The following is a 16,616-nucleotide window of genomic DNA, read 5'->3' as shown; positions in this document are numbered from 1 at the left end:
ATGCAGCACTGAAGGTACCCTCAATGTTGCCTGGGCACCAGAGACTTAGATCATAGAATCATAGAATCATAGAATTGGCTGGGTTGGAAGGGACCTCAGAGATCAGCAAGTCCAACCCTTGATCCACTCCCCCCGTGGTTCCCAGCCCATGGCACTCAGTGCCACATCCAGGCTCTTTGGAAATATCTCCAGACACGGAGAATCCACTACTTCCCTGGGCAGCCCATTCCAATGCCTGATCACCCTCTCCAGAAGGAAATTCTTTCTAATCTCCAACCTAAACCTCCCCTGGCACAACTTGAGACCCTGCCCTCTTGTCTGATCTGGTCAATCAGCTTCTTTAGCTCTGTTGCAAAGTTCCAATTGCTTGACAATAGTTAACTACTGGTGAGGAAACAAATGGGAGCCTTGTTTTTAAAATTTCATTCTTTATTACTAACACTCAGGTATAAACCTTTAATTAGGCTACGTATTTGGGGAAGAAACAACATTCACTTTATCTGTAAAAAGGAGATCAATGAAAAAATTAAAGAGGACTTAGCAAAAGTCAGTGAGAATTATACACAGAGCTTTGCAAACCCCCTCCTGTGTCCAGGAGGGGAGCTGGGCTATCAGAAGTGAAAAAGGGAGATTTAATAAGAAAGGCAGTAGAGAAGGGTGAAGCAGTAGATAGTAATTCACTGGCTGTCAGAGTCCTAACCACAGTTGAAACCAGGCCTGGTTTGGCTTGCTGTTACCTGACTTGAGTGGAGTTGCACCAGAGGGAATGTGGGCTGAAGGCAGCATGAGTCCAAACATTGCTCTTGCAAAGCCACTGAGCTCAACATCTGCCACACTGGAAGGAGCAAAGCCAAACTGGTTTTTACCTAGTCTTGCTCTGCAGATACACAAGACCTTTTTTAGGTGGCACTGAAGCTCAGGGTGGCTTGTGACCCTGTTCTCCCTTGGAAGAGCTATGTATGAACACAGGCTGTGGTTTCAGCTGGAGGTAGAGCAGTGCATTCAAGAGCAGAGCACATCACGATGTCTGGCTGGTGTGTTTACTGCTTCTCCTCAACCCTGATAAAGTTCAAATCACCCTGGTGTGACTCTTAAATGGTTAAATGTGCTTGCAGTGCTTCTTTTTCTTTCTCTGTGCTCCTTCTATACACTCATCTGTCTCCTCTTTTTGCCTTTTGTGTTTCTTCTTGTGGCATTTCTTTTGCTTTGCCTCATAGTCCTTTACACCCAGTTCTTCCCCATCAGATATTCCCATATAAATTTCACCAGTGCCCATATTTTCATCACAGTTATTGGTTTCCTCTTCAGGCTGCTCTTTATGTTTCCTTTTCTTTTTCCCTGGGCAACACTCCTTTAAGGGACCACCCAGTCCCTTGCCTTTCAAGCCACCTATTTTTAGTTGTTCCACTTCTGGTTTCTCGCATTGCTCTGCACTCTCTGCCTCATCCCTCTTCTGCTTCTTCTTTTTCTTTTTGACTTTGGTTTTCAGTTCATCTGAAGGCTCCAAAGCTTCATCAGCTGTTGGGCAGGAATTTTCCACCTTGGTTTCTGTTTCATCCTGGGATCCTTTCAGCTTTGCCATGCGCTTGGCAAAATATTCCTGTACTGTGAGAACACTCTTCACTGTATTGTAGCCATCTGCAGGCTCAGCTAGCCAGGGGCTTCTCTTCTTCCCTTCCTGAGACTCAGGATCAGTCATATCCTCCTGCAGGTGAATAAAGAGAGTCAGAAATAATTGCTTTAAACACAGAATGATCAGGGTTGGAAAGGACCTTACAGATCATCTAGTTCGAACCCCCCGGAACAGGCAGGGACACCTCTTACTAGATCAGATCATAAGGCTATTTTTTTTTTTGCATGCTAATAAGAAAAACATTTAAAAATCATACAGTGCTTTGAAAATTGATAATAAAATTGGCCAAGTGAGAGGCAGCCCTGAAGGCAAGTGTGGCTTTAGAGAGGAGGTGGCAGGATAGAAGGCAGCGAGGAAATACAGAAGTTTCTCACCAAGAGAATTCTCTTTTGCTTTGAATTTCTCACTGTTTACTCCTCTGCAACTCATGCAGGTTATGGATAGTACTATCCTACTCGGTGTAGTACACTGACTTTGCAAAGGCACATGTCTCTGCAAGATATAAAACAACCTGAAAAATAACCCAGTCTGATCTATTACCCTGTGGCATAAAGGAAATCCCATGCCTGGAATACCTCTCCAGCCAAGTTCAAGAACTTATAGTCTAGGGAGCAATCCAGCACTGATGCATCTCTTCCATCTTATCTGATCTTTAGAAATGTTTGTTTCATAGCTGGTTTACTGTCATTGTGTCCTAGATGTTGTTATTTAAACAGGCTCCATTTGATCATATGTTATCAGATGGCAAAAACAACATCATAGGTTAGATCTTACAAGGCTTCTGCATAGGCAAAATAAATAGCTGCTCAGCTCTAGCTGCTGGTGAAGAGTTGTAAAAAAAAAACAAGTCTTGTATCTAGAAAGTAAATATAAACCAAAAAACAAAGTATAGCTCTGGAGCTGGCTGTTATGTATGGCAAGAAGAGAACTGACTCTGAAAAAGCAACAAATGCAACAGGATGGAAATAGAAAACTTGTTAAATTATCTGTGACTTACAAAATAAACAACCCAAAAAGGCAGCTGAAATTCAGACTCATTTGTAGGGATAGTGAAGCACTCAAAACTAACCCTTTGTGGCACATGCTTGGCTAAAGTAACAAGTGACTCTTGGAAATGTCCCAAATTTTACACTGGTTTTTGGTGGTTTTTAAAGCCTTGTATGAACTGTGGGTAATCAAGCACACCTTCTGTGATGGAAAAAGGTGAGCAGGTAAGAATTGTGTAGAATTCTTACCAACATCTGACCTACAACATGCTTCTTGAACAGGAGGGAAATCCACAGTGGTGAGATTGACAGAGATGCTTCACTGTTTTTCCATTGATAAATGTGTGGGTAAACAGGAGCATCTTGGATGTGATCTAAAGTGATCACAAAATACAACCAAGTCCCAGGGGTAATATTTCACTCCCCACTTTCCCTGGCACAAGCTGATAGACAGGGTGAAGCCCAGGGACAAACTGGGAGATAAAAACCCACTTATCTCCCCATTTTTATAGTTACTGCATGATGGTGGAGGTTAAGTGTGCTGGCTCTCTTCAGGGCATCATTAAACTCTCTGGCTGAAATGGGGTTTATTGGGGTTGGTGAGTAAGGTTTTGCAGGTCTGACTCCTGATGCATCCCTAACTTTTGCTCACATGAGCAGGAATGCCCAAATTTGTGTCATTAGTGATGCATTACAGGCAGTGATTTCCTCACACAACTGGTTTCAAAGCTATTCCAGTGGAACGAAAGCAATGCCACACTTAAAATGCCACTAATGTTTGTGTGGGCACTTCTAAAAACCAGGTGTTTTTCTTGTAGGAATACCTTGTAGTGTACCTTCAAGGGAGGTTTATGGAGTAAATGAAACTATTTGACTTCTGGCAAAGAAGCCTGCAAGATCATAGAATCATAGAATTAGCCGGGTTGGAAGGGACCTCAGAGATCATCTAGTCCAACCCTTGACCCACCGGAGCAGTTGCTAGACCATGGCACTGAGTGCCACATCCAGTCTTTTTTTAAATGTCTCCAGGGACGGAGAATCTACCACCTCACCGGGCAGTCCATTCCATAGCCTAATCACCCTCTCCGTGAAGAAATTCTTTCTAATATCTAACCTAAACCTCCCCTGGCACAACTTGAGACTGTGTCCTCTTGTCTTGTTGAAGGTCGTCTGTGAAAAGAGTCCAGTTCCCACCTCGCTACAGCCTCCTTTCAGGTAGTTGTAGACAGCAATGAGGTCTCCCCTGAGCCTCCTCCACTTCTTCAGGCTGAACAGCCCCAGCTCTCTCAGCCTCTCCTCATAGGGTCTGTGCTCGAGTCCCTTCACCAGCCTGGTTGCCCTCCTTTGGACCTGTTCCAGGACCTCTACATCCTTCTTAAACTGAGGGGCCCAGAACTGGACACAGTACTCGAGATGTTGAAGGTGGGGAAAAAAATAAAGCATGTATTTACAGACATCTCTCTGTACAGGTTAGATTTGATAGGAGAACTTTGAGAAGACACAATCCACAGAATAAGTGGCTTGAGCTACGTTTGTAGTTCCTCTCTTCTTAATAAGAGAAACCTCCCAGCCCAAGCAAGCAGCGTTGTGTGGAGCAAAAATAGATGCCCTGCTAAAGCTGAGTTAAACAGGTCACTTTCTTTTCCTTTTCTTTCTATCCATGGCAGGGTTTTGACACCTTGTATTGCAAAATGACAAACAGTCTCCCAGGTTTTCTGTTGCAGATGCCAGCCAGAACAGTTTCCCTCCCCACCCCAATATGTAAAATGGACTTGCAACCAGAGCACCAATTGCTCCCCAGCCAACCAGGAAAGGATTTTTTCATTCCCTTGGTGACTTCAAGTCCTGACAACTTAATTACTGTAATTGAAGGCAAATATTACCTGAACTCTACACATTTCTGTTTTATATAAATACATTAGGCATTAAAAGAAAAGAAGTTCCTTTGGTTAAACGGAGTTCAGAAGGTTTGCATGATCCCAGCAAGTAAGAACCTTGCTCAGAAACTCCTTTATTGATAAGAATTTTAATAACCATGGACCATTGAACACGGAACTAACAGGGCATGGAGACAAGCAAAGTGTTGCCAACCCTAGAAAACCTCTCAGTTTAGGAAAAGCTTATGTGAAACCATAAATCACCTGGAAAGGCTGCACAGTGCCAGAAGTCCTCCCCACCCGTGATGTACCTGTCCCAGTAGCCATGGGAACAACCACTGAACTCTAAACACAGGTTTCTTGATGGGAACTCACAGTTTATGCAATTCCTCCCTTGCTTGCCCCAACACACACGTATAAAGATTTCAAAGAAAAGTAAGATATATATATAGATGAATGCAGCACCGTGTTGCTGCAGCTTCTCAAAAGCAATTTATTGCACAAGGTTGTAAGAAAGAAACACCCCTGGCTCCCCAGATCATGCAAAAGGAAAAGAGCAGTCGTGGTGGAAGTGGTGGGAGGTCTGGAGACTGGGATACTGAGAGTTCCAAAACTGGCAATGAAATGGGGCTGAGGAGGTGAAGCTGAAAGCAGCTGGGAATAATGGCCTCTAAGAATTGGTAGGATTGTCCCAAGCAGGTGTCAAATGTCCAAATGCCAAATCAGGAGAGGCTGAGAAAACTGGGATTGTTCAGCCTTGAGAAGAGAAGGCTCAGGGGAGACCTTATGGCCATGTTCCAGTACTTAAAGGGGGGGATACAAAGAAGATGGAGACTCCCTATGGACAAGGAGTCCCATGGACAAGCCAAGGGGCAATGGGCACAAGTTGCTCCTGGGGAGATTCTGATTGGACACAAGAGGGAAATTTTTCCCTCTGAGGACAGCCAGAGATTGGAATGGTCTCCCAGAAGTGGTGGATTCCCCCACTTTGGGAAGGTTGAAGTCTCAGCTCCATGGGATGCTGAGACATCTCAGATAAGCAATAATATTAGAAGGGTTGGAGCAGGTGAGGCTTGAGGTCCCTTCCAACCTGACATCCCATGATTTTAGGTTCTATGAAGACCTTAGTCCCTTCATCCAGCTACCCTTGAGCTTATCAAAAACTGAACTAAACCCCAGGGCAGAGGCAGCAGGTTGGGGGGATGTCTGTTTGAAGTCTCAGCTCAATGAGGACATCTCAGATAAACAATATCAGAAGGGTTGGAGCAGGTGAGCCCTGAGGTCCCTTCCAACCTGAGATTCAGGGATTCTAAGTGAAAAGGACTGCTTGAAACACTGCTTGTACAGCATGGAATGATTGAGAGGAAACAATAGGAAAATTCAAGGGGAGGCTGGGAAGTGCACAGGAAAGGATGAAGGTCAATTATAGCCAGAAGTCCCCTGTAAATATCATCTGTTTATGTAATTAGTTAAACCTATGGAAAACAACATGAAGCACATAAAGGATTTAAGTACCTCTGTGGTGTTTTTTTTCTGCCTTCTTTCTTCACTTGAGACACACAATGCTGATCTAATCATTAAGTTTGTACACCAAACATATGGAGTGAAATCCTGGTTTTCCTGATCCCTGCAGGATTGGGATTGGATTTCTAAGGCACTGGACCTCTCAGAGTACCTTTCAGCCACAGTTTTTAGTGAACAACAACAAAAAAATATAAAAATAGAGGAGTATGGTCAGTTAGAAAAAATTCACAGTTTGGCAACAGCAGAAGCCTGGAGTGGTAAGTATTTCAACACTTCATGAACTCAAATGAGTTTTAAACCCAAAGATTTTGGGGGATTTAAGAGCTGAGGTTGAAGAAATAAAATGCAAAAAGCAAAACTGCATCTGCCTGTTAACTCTGGGAAGAGAAGGAGCAAGAAAGAAGCAACAAAGAAAAAGGGTGGCAGTACATGAGCAACAGGAGCAGCTTGAGTTTAGTGAACTTTCCCTCCTTTTCAGACTCCAAGTGTTTCCTTCTAAGCACTTAGAATCAGAAAAAATCAGAAAAATCTACTATACCACCTCAGATCTGCCACACAGAAACTACCACTGCTGGAGTAATTTTAAATGCCTTTGCTTCTTCATTTGCAAATGAGGGGGTACAAATCCATGAGGAATTTTGTTAGCTCTAATTCCTAAAAAAGACAAGGACAGAAGGGATGAGCATGAAGGCAGGAGAAAGGTAAACTACAACCTCACTTAAAGTACAGAAAATGGGCTAGATGAAGCTAAATGGCTAAACCTCCTGCCTGAGTTATAAAGCAAGCACACAATCATTCCTGGCTTTAAAATACAAGACCAGCTTTCTGCAGGATGGCTGAACCCCAGCTACTTGCTTGGTGAGAAACCCTATTAATAAGATCAATACAATCCCATTCTGTGTGGGTCCCTTCAGCTCCTGTTGGTCAGTGGGTTGCTCTGCCCTTCATGAAGTGCACAGAATTTGCCAGGGAAGAGCTGAAGGCATCTCTGGATCTTTCTAAACCCAGATCTGGCCGTCAGAGAGAGAAGCAGAGCAGAGGAAGTCACTCTGGAGCTTGGCAGACATCAAGGATGACAGTCTTGCTTTAAGAAGTTGACAACTCCAAGTACCAGCATAAACATTTGGACTGGGATCAAACAAGCAAGAGGGTGAACAAAGACTTGGAGCAGGATGAGCTTAAACAGGATTAAAATAAATATGTCCATAAATAAGGCCACGTACCATCAGTTCTGAAGTCAGTTCTGACATGAGAACAAGGCACCCAGGAGGCTCTTTTGTTTTCAGTTTACCTGATCAAGATTGCCAGCATCTTATAGAATTATTGACAACAAAATTCCATTTTTTTCTGATGCAAAGAGAAAAGGGGACAATTTTCCCCATGCTTATGAGCAGCAGCAGATGTGAATTACCAACACAAAACCCTGCTAGGTGGAGAAATCCATCAGCACCTATGTGAAGCCTCTGGGAGTCTCACTGAAAGCAACTCAGACAAATACCAGGAATATGTTTGGTAGAGTTAATCCTTGCTTGGAATGGGAAATGGAAAATCTGAGCTCTAGAAGCATCTCCCAGTCATGTAATGCTTTAAAAATTCCAACAGGGATACAATTTGACCTCCTGGTACTAAAAGAGGGTTGAATGAAAGAGAGAAACCTGGAAAGAAATGGTAAAAATTCAGGTCAGCTGCAATCTCCTTCTTCTGCTAACCCTGGTATTTTAATCACCAGGGTGCCTCATATAACTATAGCAAGGTTGAATTTGACAATTTATCCTGAGTGCCAATACAGCAAGGAAACCACTTAAGAGAAATGGAATAAAAATCCTGAATGCTTAATACCTGGCTGGGCTGTATGACATGATAGCACTTTTGAAATGGGCACATTCCAATTATTATAGAAAAAGCACTTTCCTGTTTGACTCCCTTAAAATAAATTCTGTGCTAGAATACACTGGAAAATCAGCTGCTATCCTGCAGTTGGATGTTACCTATTATACTGTATATAGTATATACTTTATATAGGTATATATATATACAGTGTGTATATATATTGGCTGACACACCAGAGGGCTGTGCTGCCATTCAGAGAGACTTGGACAGGCTGGAGAGTTGGGCAGGGAGAAACATGATGAAATTCAACAAGGGGAAGTGTAGAGTCTTGCATTTGGGGAAGAACAACACGATGTCCCAGTATAGGTTGGGGGCTGACCTGCTGGAGAGCAGTGTAGGTGAAAGAGACCTGGGGGTCCTGGTTGACAAGAAGATGACCACGAGCCAGCAATGTGCCCTTGTGGCCAAGAAGGCCAATGGCATCCTGGGGTGCATTAGAAAGGGTGTGGTTAGTAGGTCAAGAGAGGTTCTCCTCCCCCTCTATTCTGCATTGGTGAGGCTGCACCTGGAGTATTGTGTCCAGTTCTGGGCCCCTCAGTTCAAGAAGGACAGGGAAGTGCTTGAAAGAGTCCAGCGCAGAGCTACTAAGATGATTAAGGGAGTGGAACATCTCCCTTATGAGGAAAGGCTGAGGGAGCTGGGTCTCTTTAGTTTGGAGAAAAGGAGACTGAGGGGTGACCTCATCAATGTTTTCAAATATGTAAGGGGTGAGTGTCAGGGAGATGGAGTTAGGCTCTTCTCAGTGGTGACCAGTGATAGGACAAGGGGTAATGGGTGTAAATTGGAGCACAGGAGGTTCAAGTTGAATATTTGGAAAAATTTTTTTCCTGTAAGGGTGACAGAGCCCTGGAACAGGCTGCCCAGGGGGGTCGTGGAGTCTCCTTCACTGGAGACATTCAAAACCCGCCTGGACACGTTCCTGCACGATGTACTCTAGGTGGCCCTGCTCTGGCAGGGGGGGTTGGACTAGATGATCTTTCGAGGTCCCTTCCAACCCCTAGGATTCTCTGATTCTGTGATTCTGTGATATATATATACTGTATATATACTATACTGTATATAGGTATACTGTATATACCACATTAACTGTCAGCTCTCTCTTTTACCCAGAAAGGTTAGGAAGAATGTTAGGAAGTAACTAATGGAAAGAGGAGAAAAAAACCCCTTTTTTAAAAAAAAATTCCAACTGTTTTCTCCATGGAATTATGAAGATCCAGTTTTGCTACACCTGCCCCACCTGCAACTACAAGGGGAAGAAGTCAGACTGCTCCTCTTGTCATTAAAAATTCCAAGGGATTTTATTGTAATAAAGCTCTGCTTAGAATAATTCTGGGGTTATTCTCAGGTTGGAGGTGACTCTGGATGTCTTTAATCCAACCTGCCTGGAGTAGGACTACCAGCAACACTGGACCAGCTCAGCTTTTTTTAGCTGATGGAATCCTCTGAGGATGGAGGTTCCACAATCTTTCTGGAGATCTTTTTTTGAGCAGCACTGTATCCTTGTGAGGAGGTTTTATTACCACATAACAGTACCCACTTCGTCCTACTGTATAAAACCACAGGTGCTTGGTTTTCAAGTACATTTACATCGGATCTGCTGATTCCATTGTTTGAGTTTTAAATCCTGTGGTGATGTGTTTCTATTAAAAGTGGATTCACATTCTCCCAGGCTGTCTTGTAATTCTCTTTTTGCCAAAAGATTATCCCTCAGCAAGTAGCCAACTCTAGAATATTTTATTTATTTTTATAACTCACACATTACTACTGCTACAAGAGAAGCCACCACCTCTCTTGCTGAAAAGAACCTGTAGGTATCTAAACCACCATTTGCTCATCACATAAAGACATTTTTAGTGTCCTACAATGTTCTGGATCCCAGTCTGTTTCCATCAGTGAAACAGGAGCTGTTCATAAAGTTGTAATATTCAGCCAGGTTTTCCCTTCAGCCTGATAACACCAGCGTCACAGGAAGCAACAGGGTTGCAAAAAGTGCAAGGGATTAAGTTTTGGCCAAAGACTTGATTACAGTGTTAGTCATGGGGATTCATTCCAGGTGTCATTATCAGATCCTGGTCAGTCCTGCAGTACTAACAGTTACAGTATTAGTAGTTCCAACACCTGTATTTCTAATGTCAGCATGGGAACCCTGACAGCATGTTGCACAGAGCACACAAACTTCCTCCTACTGTTCCGACACTTTTCAGGGAAAAAGAAAAAAAAAACCAAAACACAGCACTAAAAAACCCCAACAAAAATATCAAACCCAAGAAGCATTCATTTAAGTTTTAGCAAACAAAGACAGAGAGTAAAATCCCTGATCAGAAGGCAGCTGGAGAGGGCAAAGGAAAATACACACAGTAAGGTAAAGCACAAGAGGTGCAGAAGACTGAAGGCAGCTAGGGAAAGAGTTAAAAAAATCAGCACACTGTAGAAAAGACAAATCCTTTTCACACCTTGGGAGACACTTAGATATCCTTGTGACATCTCATTTCACTTTAGATATGCTGCTGAGGCCAGCAAAACCTCTTTTCCTTCACATTTCCTTGCAAATTACATCCGTGCGTTAGACTGAATACAAACAAACCTAAAGGAAGGTGATTTCCCCTAGGATCTCTCTATTGGCACGATACAGAGATCCAAACATGGTGACTTCATCTTCCCAGAAGCACCTAAATCAATCCTAACTGTTGTGTTCTCACCTTGAATAACAGAGGAAGTTTGGTCCAGCAAAGCAAGCCCAGGACTGGGAAGGTCACGTTTCCCAAGTTTTCTTCCCAGCTGGTGGGAAGCTCAGGAGAAGGAGTTATTCCCTCCAGCTCTGGCACAGGCTCTCAAAGCACAAAACATGCCTTATCAACTGCATGAAACTTGCAGCAGTCCTAAGAGTTTCCTTAAGTGTTTGTAAAGTAATTTGAGGTCCTTCAAAGAGGTATCAGAGATGTGCAAGTACTGAAGTCACCCTGCTGTGCAACTCACCTGTGCTATGGCACAGCACAACTTTTGTCTGGTCTGCAAATATACCTCCACATAACCAAATAATCAAGAGACTCTCAAAGAAAGCATTTTAAAGGAGCAAGCAGGACTATAATCAAATCAATGTAGCCTCATCTTTTTGTCCTGTATCCACACTCAAAATTTCAATGACTTCAGAAGTCCAGGACAGTCATCCCAACGTTGTTCATGAGGCAGCAGTACTGCCAGGCACACTCAGAAGTCACCTATACGTAATAGTTTACTACTCTTGTGTCATTCCCTGGGCACTTTTCATCATCCCCTCTGCAATGTGTGTGGAATAGGCAGCTGCTGTTAAGCCTTTCTCATCAGGGTTCAGATGACCAAATTCAATCTTGATTCTCGAGTTCAGGATTTCTTCTAATCCACAGATACAGAAGAAACTGGATGAATGATATGAGAGGTAACAAGTGGGCTTGGCCAGCCCAATTGTGAATATAAACAAAGGTATTAACAAGGACACCTAAGATTTAAGATGCTGAGATAAGCCACTGAGAGAAAGGATGAAATAAAAATCATTGGAAGCACCCAGAGGAGAGAAAGGAGTTCTGGTTGCAATTCGGAGAGGAAGCAAAGCCAACATCTCAGCTTGGCTTGTGGCAGAGGAAACTACATGTACTTTGAAATCTGAAAATAATACCCATAAAAAAACTTCTCTTCTATCTCTTTTCTAATAATAAAAGCAGAAAAGCACATTTGTGTATACACCAAGTGCCCCTAGGAGTATTTGAAGCAGATCGTTTCAATAGCCAAACCATCCTTCCTTTCCCATTCCCCTTAGAAAATGCTTCTCAAAAGGAAAACACACACTTGAAAACTCCTTCCACTCCTCTGCTCTGAGAGGGCAATATTCTGGAGAGCTGATCCATGCATCCAAATCAAGTCAGAGCTCTGTGCAAGGGTACAGACATTTCCTGTTTTTCAGCACCAGCAGTGGCCGAGGAGTTGCCGAGAAACCTCGTGTTGCCTTGCAGTCACTTGTTTGTCAAGAATGCCTTCATCTCTACTCGGGTTCCTTTTCTCTAAGCAGGTGTGAAAAAGTATTTGCAGCACAGGAAAATGAATCAGAACATGATGATTTAAAGCAGCAGAGAGCAGAAATACCAGGAGAGCCCATCTGCCTGAAAGCGGGCAGATTAAAAGACAGATGCAGGAAAACAAAATGACAAGAATGAGAAGTGCAAGATGAAATACAGCTGCAGGGGGAGGGGGGGTTATGCACAGTTGTTTCTTCTCTCCCATTTATAATGCTCTGAGAAAAAAAAAAAAAGTTTGAGGAAAGAGTTTGACTTTTCAAGGAGTATCATTCATGCCCAAGGAAGTTATGGATGCCCCTTCCTTGGAAGTTTTCAAGGTCAGGTTGGATGAAGTCTTGAGCAACCTGGTCTAGTTGGAGGTTTCCCTGCCCATGCAGGGGGTTGGAACTGGATGAGCTTTAAGGTCCCTTCCAACCCAAACCATTCTGTGATTCTCTGCAGTGCACCTCCAGTTCATACAAACCTTATTCTTGTTTTTAAATTCACACAGCCCTGCAACCATAACCAAGCCAGGTACAATCTGCCTGCTGCCTTCTTTCATCAATCTTTTTCCTCAGTGCTGCACTTGAGTTTGGGTGCCTCTTTTTGCAACTATTCTGACAAGTCAACTCCTTAGATCAATTCAAATTAACACTCATCTTCTCCCCCCCCCAAGCCCACCCAACTCCTCTGTGCCAGGCTTCACAAGGCTACTCCCTTTTTACACACAGACCTATGTGTTTAACTAACCATGTCCTACCTTACCCTTTTACTCTCTGCTATGTGTAACATCCTGCCCTTGTTCTGTCCATCATTTTATTGTTAAGCTCTCTGGGGAAGTAATTAGCCCACATGTGAGCACTATATAACATAATTAACAAATAATAACCACCGAGAAATGTAGGCCAAAAAAGCTAAGTTATCAGAGGAACATTTCTGCAGAGACTTGTATTGTTCTGCACTCACTTGCAGCATTAGCTTCCAAGTTCCTGGAGGCATATATTATACTCTGAGCAGCAAAAAAAGCAAAGGTGAACATTGTGCTTTAAAGAAGACATGAGATGTTCTGACTTTATTTGGATTTATAGGCTTTGCTATTTTTCCACATTCATTACCAGTGGTATTTCCACAGCCCACCCCCATTAATAAATTCCAGAATTGGAGGTGAAAGGATTATCGTGTGGTTCTAAATTAACTTTGGCAACAGGAGTATCAAAGGAAGGAAAGGCAGGATGACTGTAACCATGAGCAAGATGCAACACAAACTTTGCAAGTGACATCATTTTGTACAGAAAAACAGCTCGAGGAGGCAAAGACAAAAACTCCATTCTTGGGCATTCATCCTCACACTCCCTGACAGCTCGTAGGGAATGGCAGCAATTGTTGGTGTGCTACCAAAGCCTAAAAACTCCCTCTTATTTCCCACTTGTGGGGCTTCCTACTGTAACTCAGGTATTTCAGCCTCCTTCACACTTGCTAGAGAGCCCTGGGTACACCTTTAATGCTGTCTCTATCCCCTTGATACTGCATAATAAGTCTGACTGCTAAGGTGTCAAAGCAATTAGATAAAGATTTCTAATGAGCCTGAAGTAGATTTCCCATTTTGTGGTGACCTGGGGAGGTAAAAAAGCATAAAGAAAGATGAAAGAAGGGAAGAATCATAGAATACTCTGAGTTGGAAGGGATCCATCAAGATCATGGAGTCCAACTCCTGTCCCTGTGTCCCTGGGTACCCCTGGGACCACTCCATGTGCCTGAGAGCATCATCCAAATGCTTCTTGAACTCCGGTTTGGTGCTGTCACCACTTCCCTGGGGAGCTGTTCCACTGCTCAGCTGCCCTCTGGGTGAAAAACCTTTTCTGGTATCTGACTTAAACCTCCCCTGAGTCCTGTCCTTGGTCACAGGAGTGAAGTAGATGGTGCCAATCCCATCTCTTCCTTTTGTGAGAAAGCCACAGACTGCACTGAGGTCACCTCTCAGTCTCCTTTTCTCCAAACTGAACAATCCAAGTGCCCTCAGCTGCTCGTCCTGAGTCCCTTCCAGACCCTTCACCATCCTTCTTGCTCTCCTCTGGATGCTCTCCAACAGCTTGATGTCTTTTCAAGAAAAGGAGGAAAGAAAAGATCAGTTTGGAGTGATTATTGGGATGGAGAAAGATGCCACCTGTGAGGTTCAGAGGAGGAACAACGCTCAGGAAAGTGGAGGGAGAAAGTATGGGATTACATCTCCACATTTCTTGAGTACATTAGCAAGGGTTCCCATACTCTGAAATACTATTTTTAAATCCAAGCTGATCTTCTCTTGAAATACCAAATTAAGGTGGTCTTCAGCCACAAAGCCTGCCATGAAGCAGCTGGCACTACTGCAGGGGTCATCTCTGAAAAACCAGGAGTGCCCGCATGACTTTGTAACCTGAGCACAAAGATGCTGTTTTTTCATGGTCAGTTTGGGAAATCTGCAATCTTTGGCAGAACTTTGGCTCTCTCAACCTGCAAAACAACTCATCTGTTTTAACCTAAGCAAGCAAGCCACTTGAGGAGAGAAGAGCTGAGATCAGCATGGACGATATCTGCATTTCCAAGGCTTGCTTCAATGCCAAAGAAAATTTTAACTATCCAAGTGAAGAGGACAGGTCTGCTAAATGGCCATTCAACACTGAGACAGTTTGTACCCTCACAGGCAGGGTCTTATCTTAGATTTTCTGCTCATAGGTAAGCCAGCACTCATCTCCCAAACATTAAAGGTGGAAACTTAAGAGTTTGTGTTTCACATCCGTACCTGTTCAAGTCTGACTCTTGGGCTTACATTATTATTTTCCTCCCCTGGGAGTAAAAAGCTTCACTTTCCACCTTCCAACCCCTTCATTTCCTTTGGCTTGCTTTCCATGGCTGACCTTTGTATTTCTGCTCTGCTTTTCTTACCTCTGACTTCTGCACCTTGCAAGCCATAGCCTTCATTTCACACCCTCATTTGTACTTTCCCTTCCTCCTTACTTTCTTTTTTTTTTTTTCTTTTTTTTTTTTTCTTTTTTTTTTTTGTGATGGTTGCTTCTGTAATTTTGACCTGGGTAAGCTTTAAAGACACACATCCTTCATTATGCTAAGTCTGAGCTTCATGGTGCTGCATAAAGATTTAGCAGTAATGTAAAAAATGACAGTGAGAAAATCCCCGTGCCTGTAAACCCAAATAGACTTCCGAGGATTTTATTATTAACACTTTATGTAAATGCCAGAAGGGGAGTGAAGTGCTCTGTGGTTGCCCAGTGAACCACACAAAACACATAACCTGTGCCTCGAGGGACTTGCAGGTTGAAGGTATGAGTGGCTACAACACAATACATATAATTGCCAGGCAGGCAGTCCCCCAGGCAGCGTCCGTGTTCCAAGCCGGAACGTCTCCTGGCACAGGAGTGGGGATGGAACAGAATCACAGAATGGTTTGGGTTGGAAGGGACCTTAAAGCTCATCCAGTTCCAACCCCCTGCACGGCCAAGGACACCCTAAACTAGATTAGGCTGCTCAAGCCCCATCCAACCTGGCTTTCAACACTGCATGGAGAGGGAAGCCACAGCTTCTTTGGGCAACGTCTTCCAGGGTCTCACCACCCTCAAATTAAGGAATTTCTTCCTCATGTCCAACCTCAATCTCCCCTCTTCCAGTTTTAACCCATTTCCCTTGTCCTCTCCCTACCCCCCCATGTCCAAAGCCCTCCCCCAGCTTTCTTGGAGCCCCTTCAGATATTGGAAGGTTGCTCTGAGCTAACCTGGGAGCCTCCTCTTCTCCAGGCTGAACAAGCCCAATCCCTCAGCCTGGCTTCCCAGGGAGGTGCTCAGCCCTCTGAGCATTTGAGTGGCTCTGCTCTGGACACCTTCCAGGAGCTCTGTGTCCTTCTGATGTTGGGGACTCCAGAACTGGACACACAACTCCAGGTGGGGTCTCAGCAGAGCAGAGCAGAGGGGGAATGCTGAATCCAGCTTAACAGCAAACTACTCCAGGAACAGGCAGCAAAATGATGACTCAAGAAGAAACATCAGATTAAAGGAAAGATCAATTTGTTCCCAGTGTCTCATTTACTTCTAATATTCTGCTGTTGATAAGGAAAGGCAAAAGTGTAAACCTCAGCTGCCATCTCCAGTCTCTCAGCCACACTGTGGGACATTATTCTGTTGAGAGAGAAGCAGTGTTGGTCGGGATCTGAAACCCTCAGTGGAAGGCTTGGAGTAGTTCCCCTCGATGTCAGAAGTGTCTCAAAGCAGAGGGAAATCAGGCACCAGACAGTACAGAAATTTTTGCTTGACACTGAGGGTGCAGAGAAAGAGAAAAAGGTGACCCTTGTCCAACAGACCTGAGTCACCCAGGAACAGCACAGAAACTTAAAAAAATTATGTTTATCCCCAATTAGACTCTAACAATACAGCCTTAAAAGCTGCTTTGGCTTCACCTCCTTTCAAGTCATTCTTCCTAACTATCCCACTTTCCTTTCATGAGGTGTGGAGTCCTCTGCTAATCCCTTTGGCTGCCGGGGAACTCTGGGTGGTCCCTCCACATCACATCAGCCCAGCTCAAATCTCAGCACTGACTCAGCAATGCCAGCTCAGGTTTATTTCTTCCCTTCATTACCCCACACTTAATGCCACAAGAAAAGGAGGAGGGTGGAGCCAGGGAGTTTTTAAAGAAG

General features: G+C 43.8%; 1 protein-coding gene across 1 annotated transcript in view; it reads right to left on the bottom strand.

Moving 5' to 3' along the window:
- Positions 1-447: 447 nt before the first annotated feature.
- PINX1 (PIN2 (TERF1) interacting telomerase inhibitor 1) overlaps positions 448-16,616 on the bottom strand; it is a 69,325-nt gene continuing 53,156 nt past the window's right edge. Inside the window, exon 7 of the mRNA XM_030447601.1 lies at positions 448-1,705. Coding sequence (XP_030303461.1) covers positions 1,100-1,705 — 606 coding nt within the window. The 3' untranslated portion in view covers positions 448-1,099. The remainder of the gene's footprint in view (positions 1,706-16,616) is intronic.

This window comes from Calypte anna, chromosome 3, assembly GCF_003957555.1.
Source record: "Calypte anna isolate BGI_N300 chromosome 3, bCalAnn1_v1.p, whole genome shotgun sequence".
Lineage (NCBI taxonomy): Eukaryota > Metazoa > Chordata > Aves > Apodiformes > Trochilidae > Calypte > Calypte anna.
The sequence above is the reverse complement of the archived record's forward strand: the minus strand, read 5'-3'. Positions and strand labels throughout refer to the sequence as shown.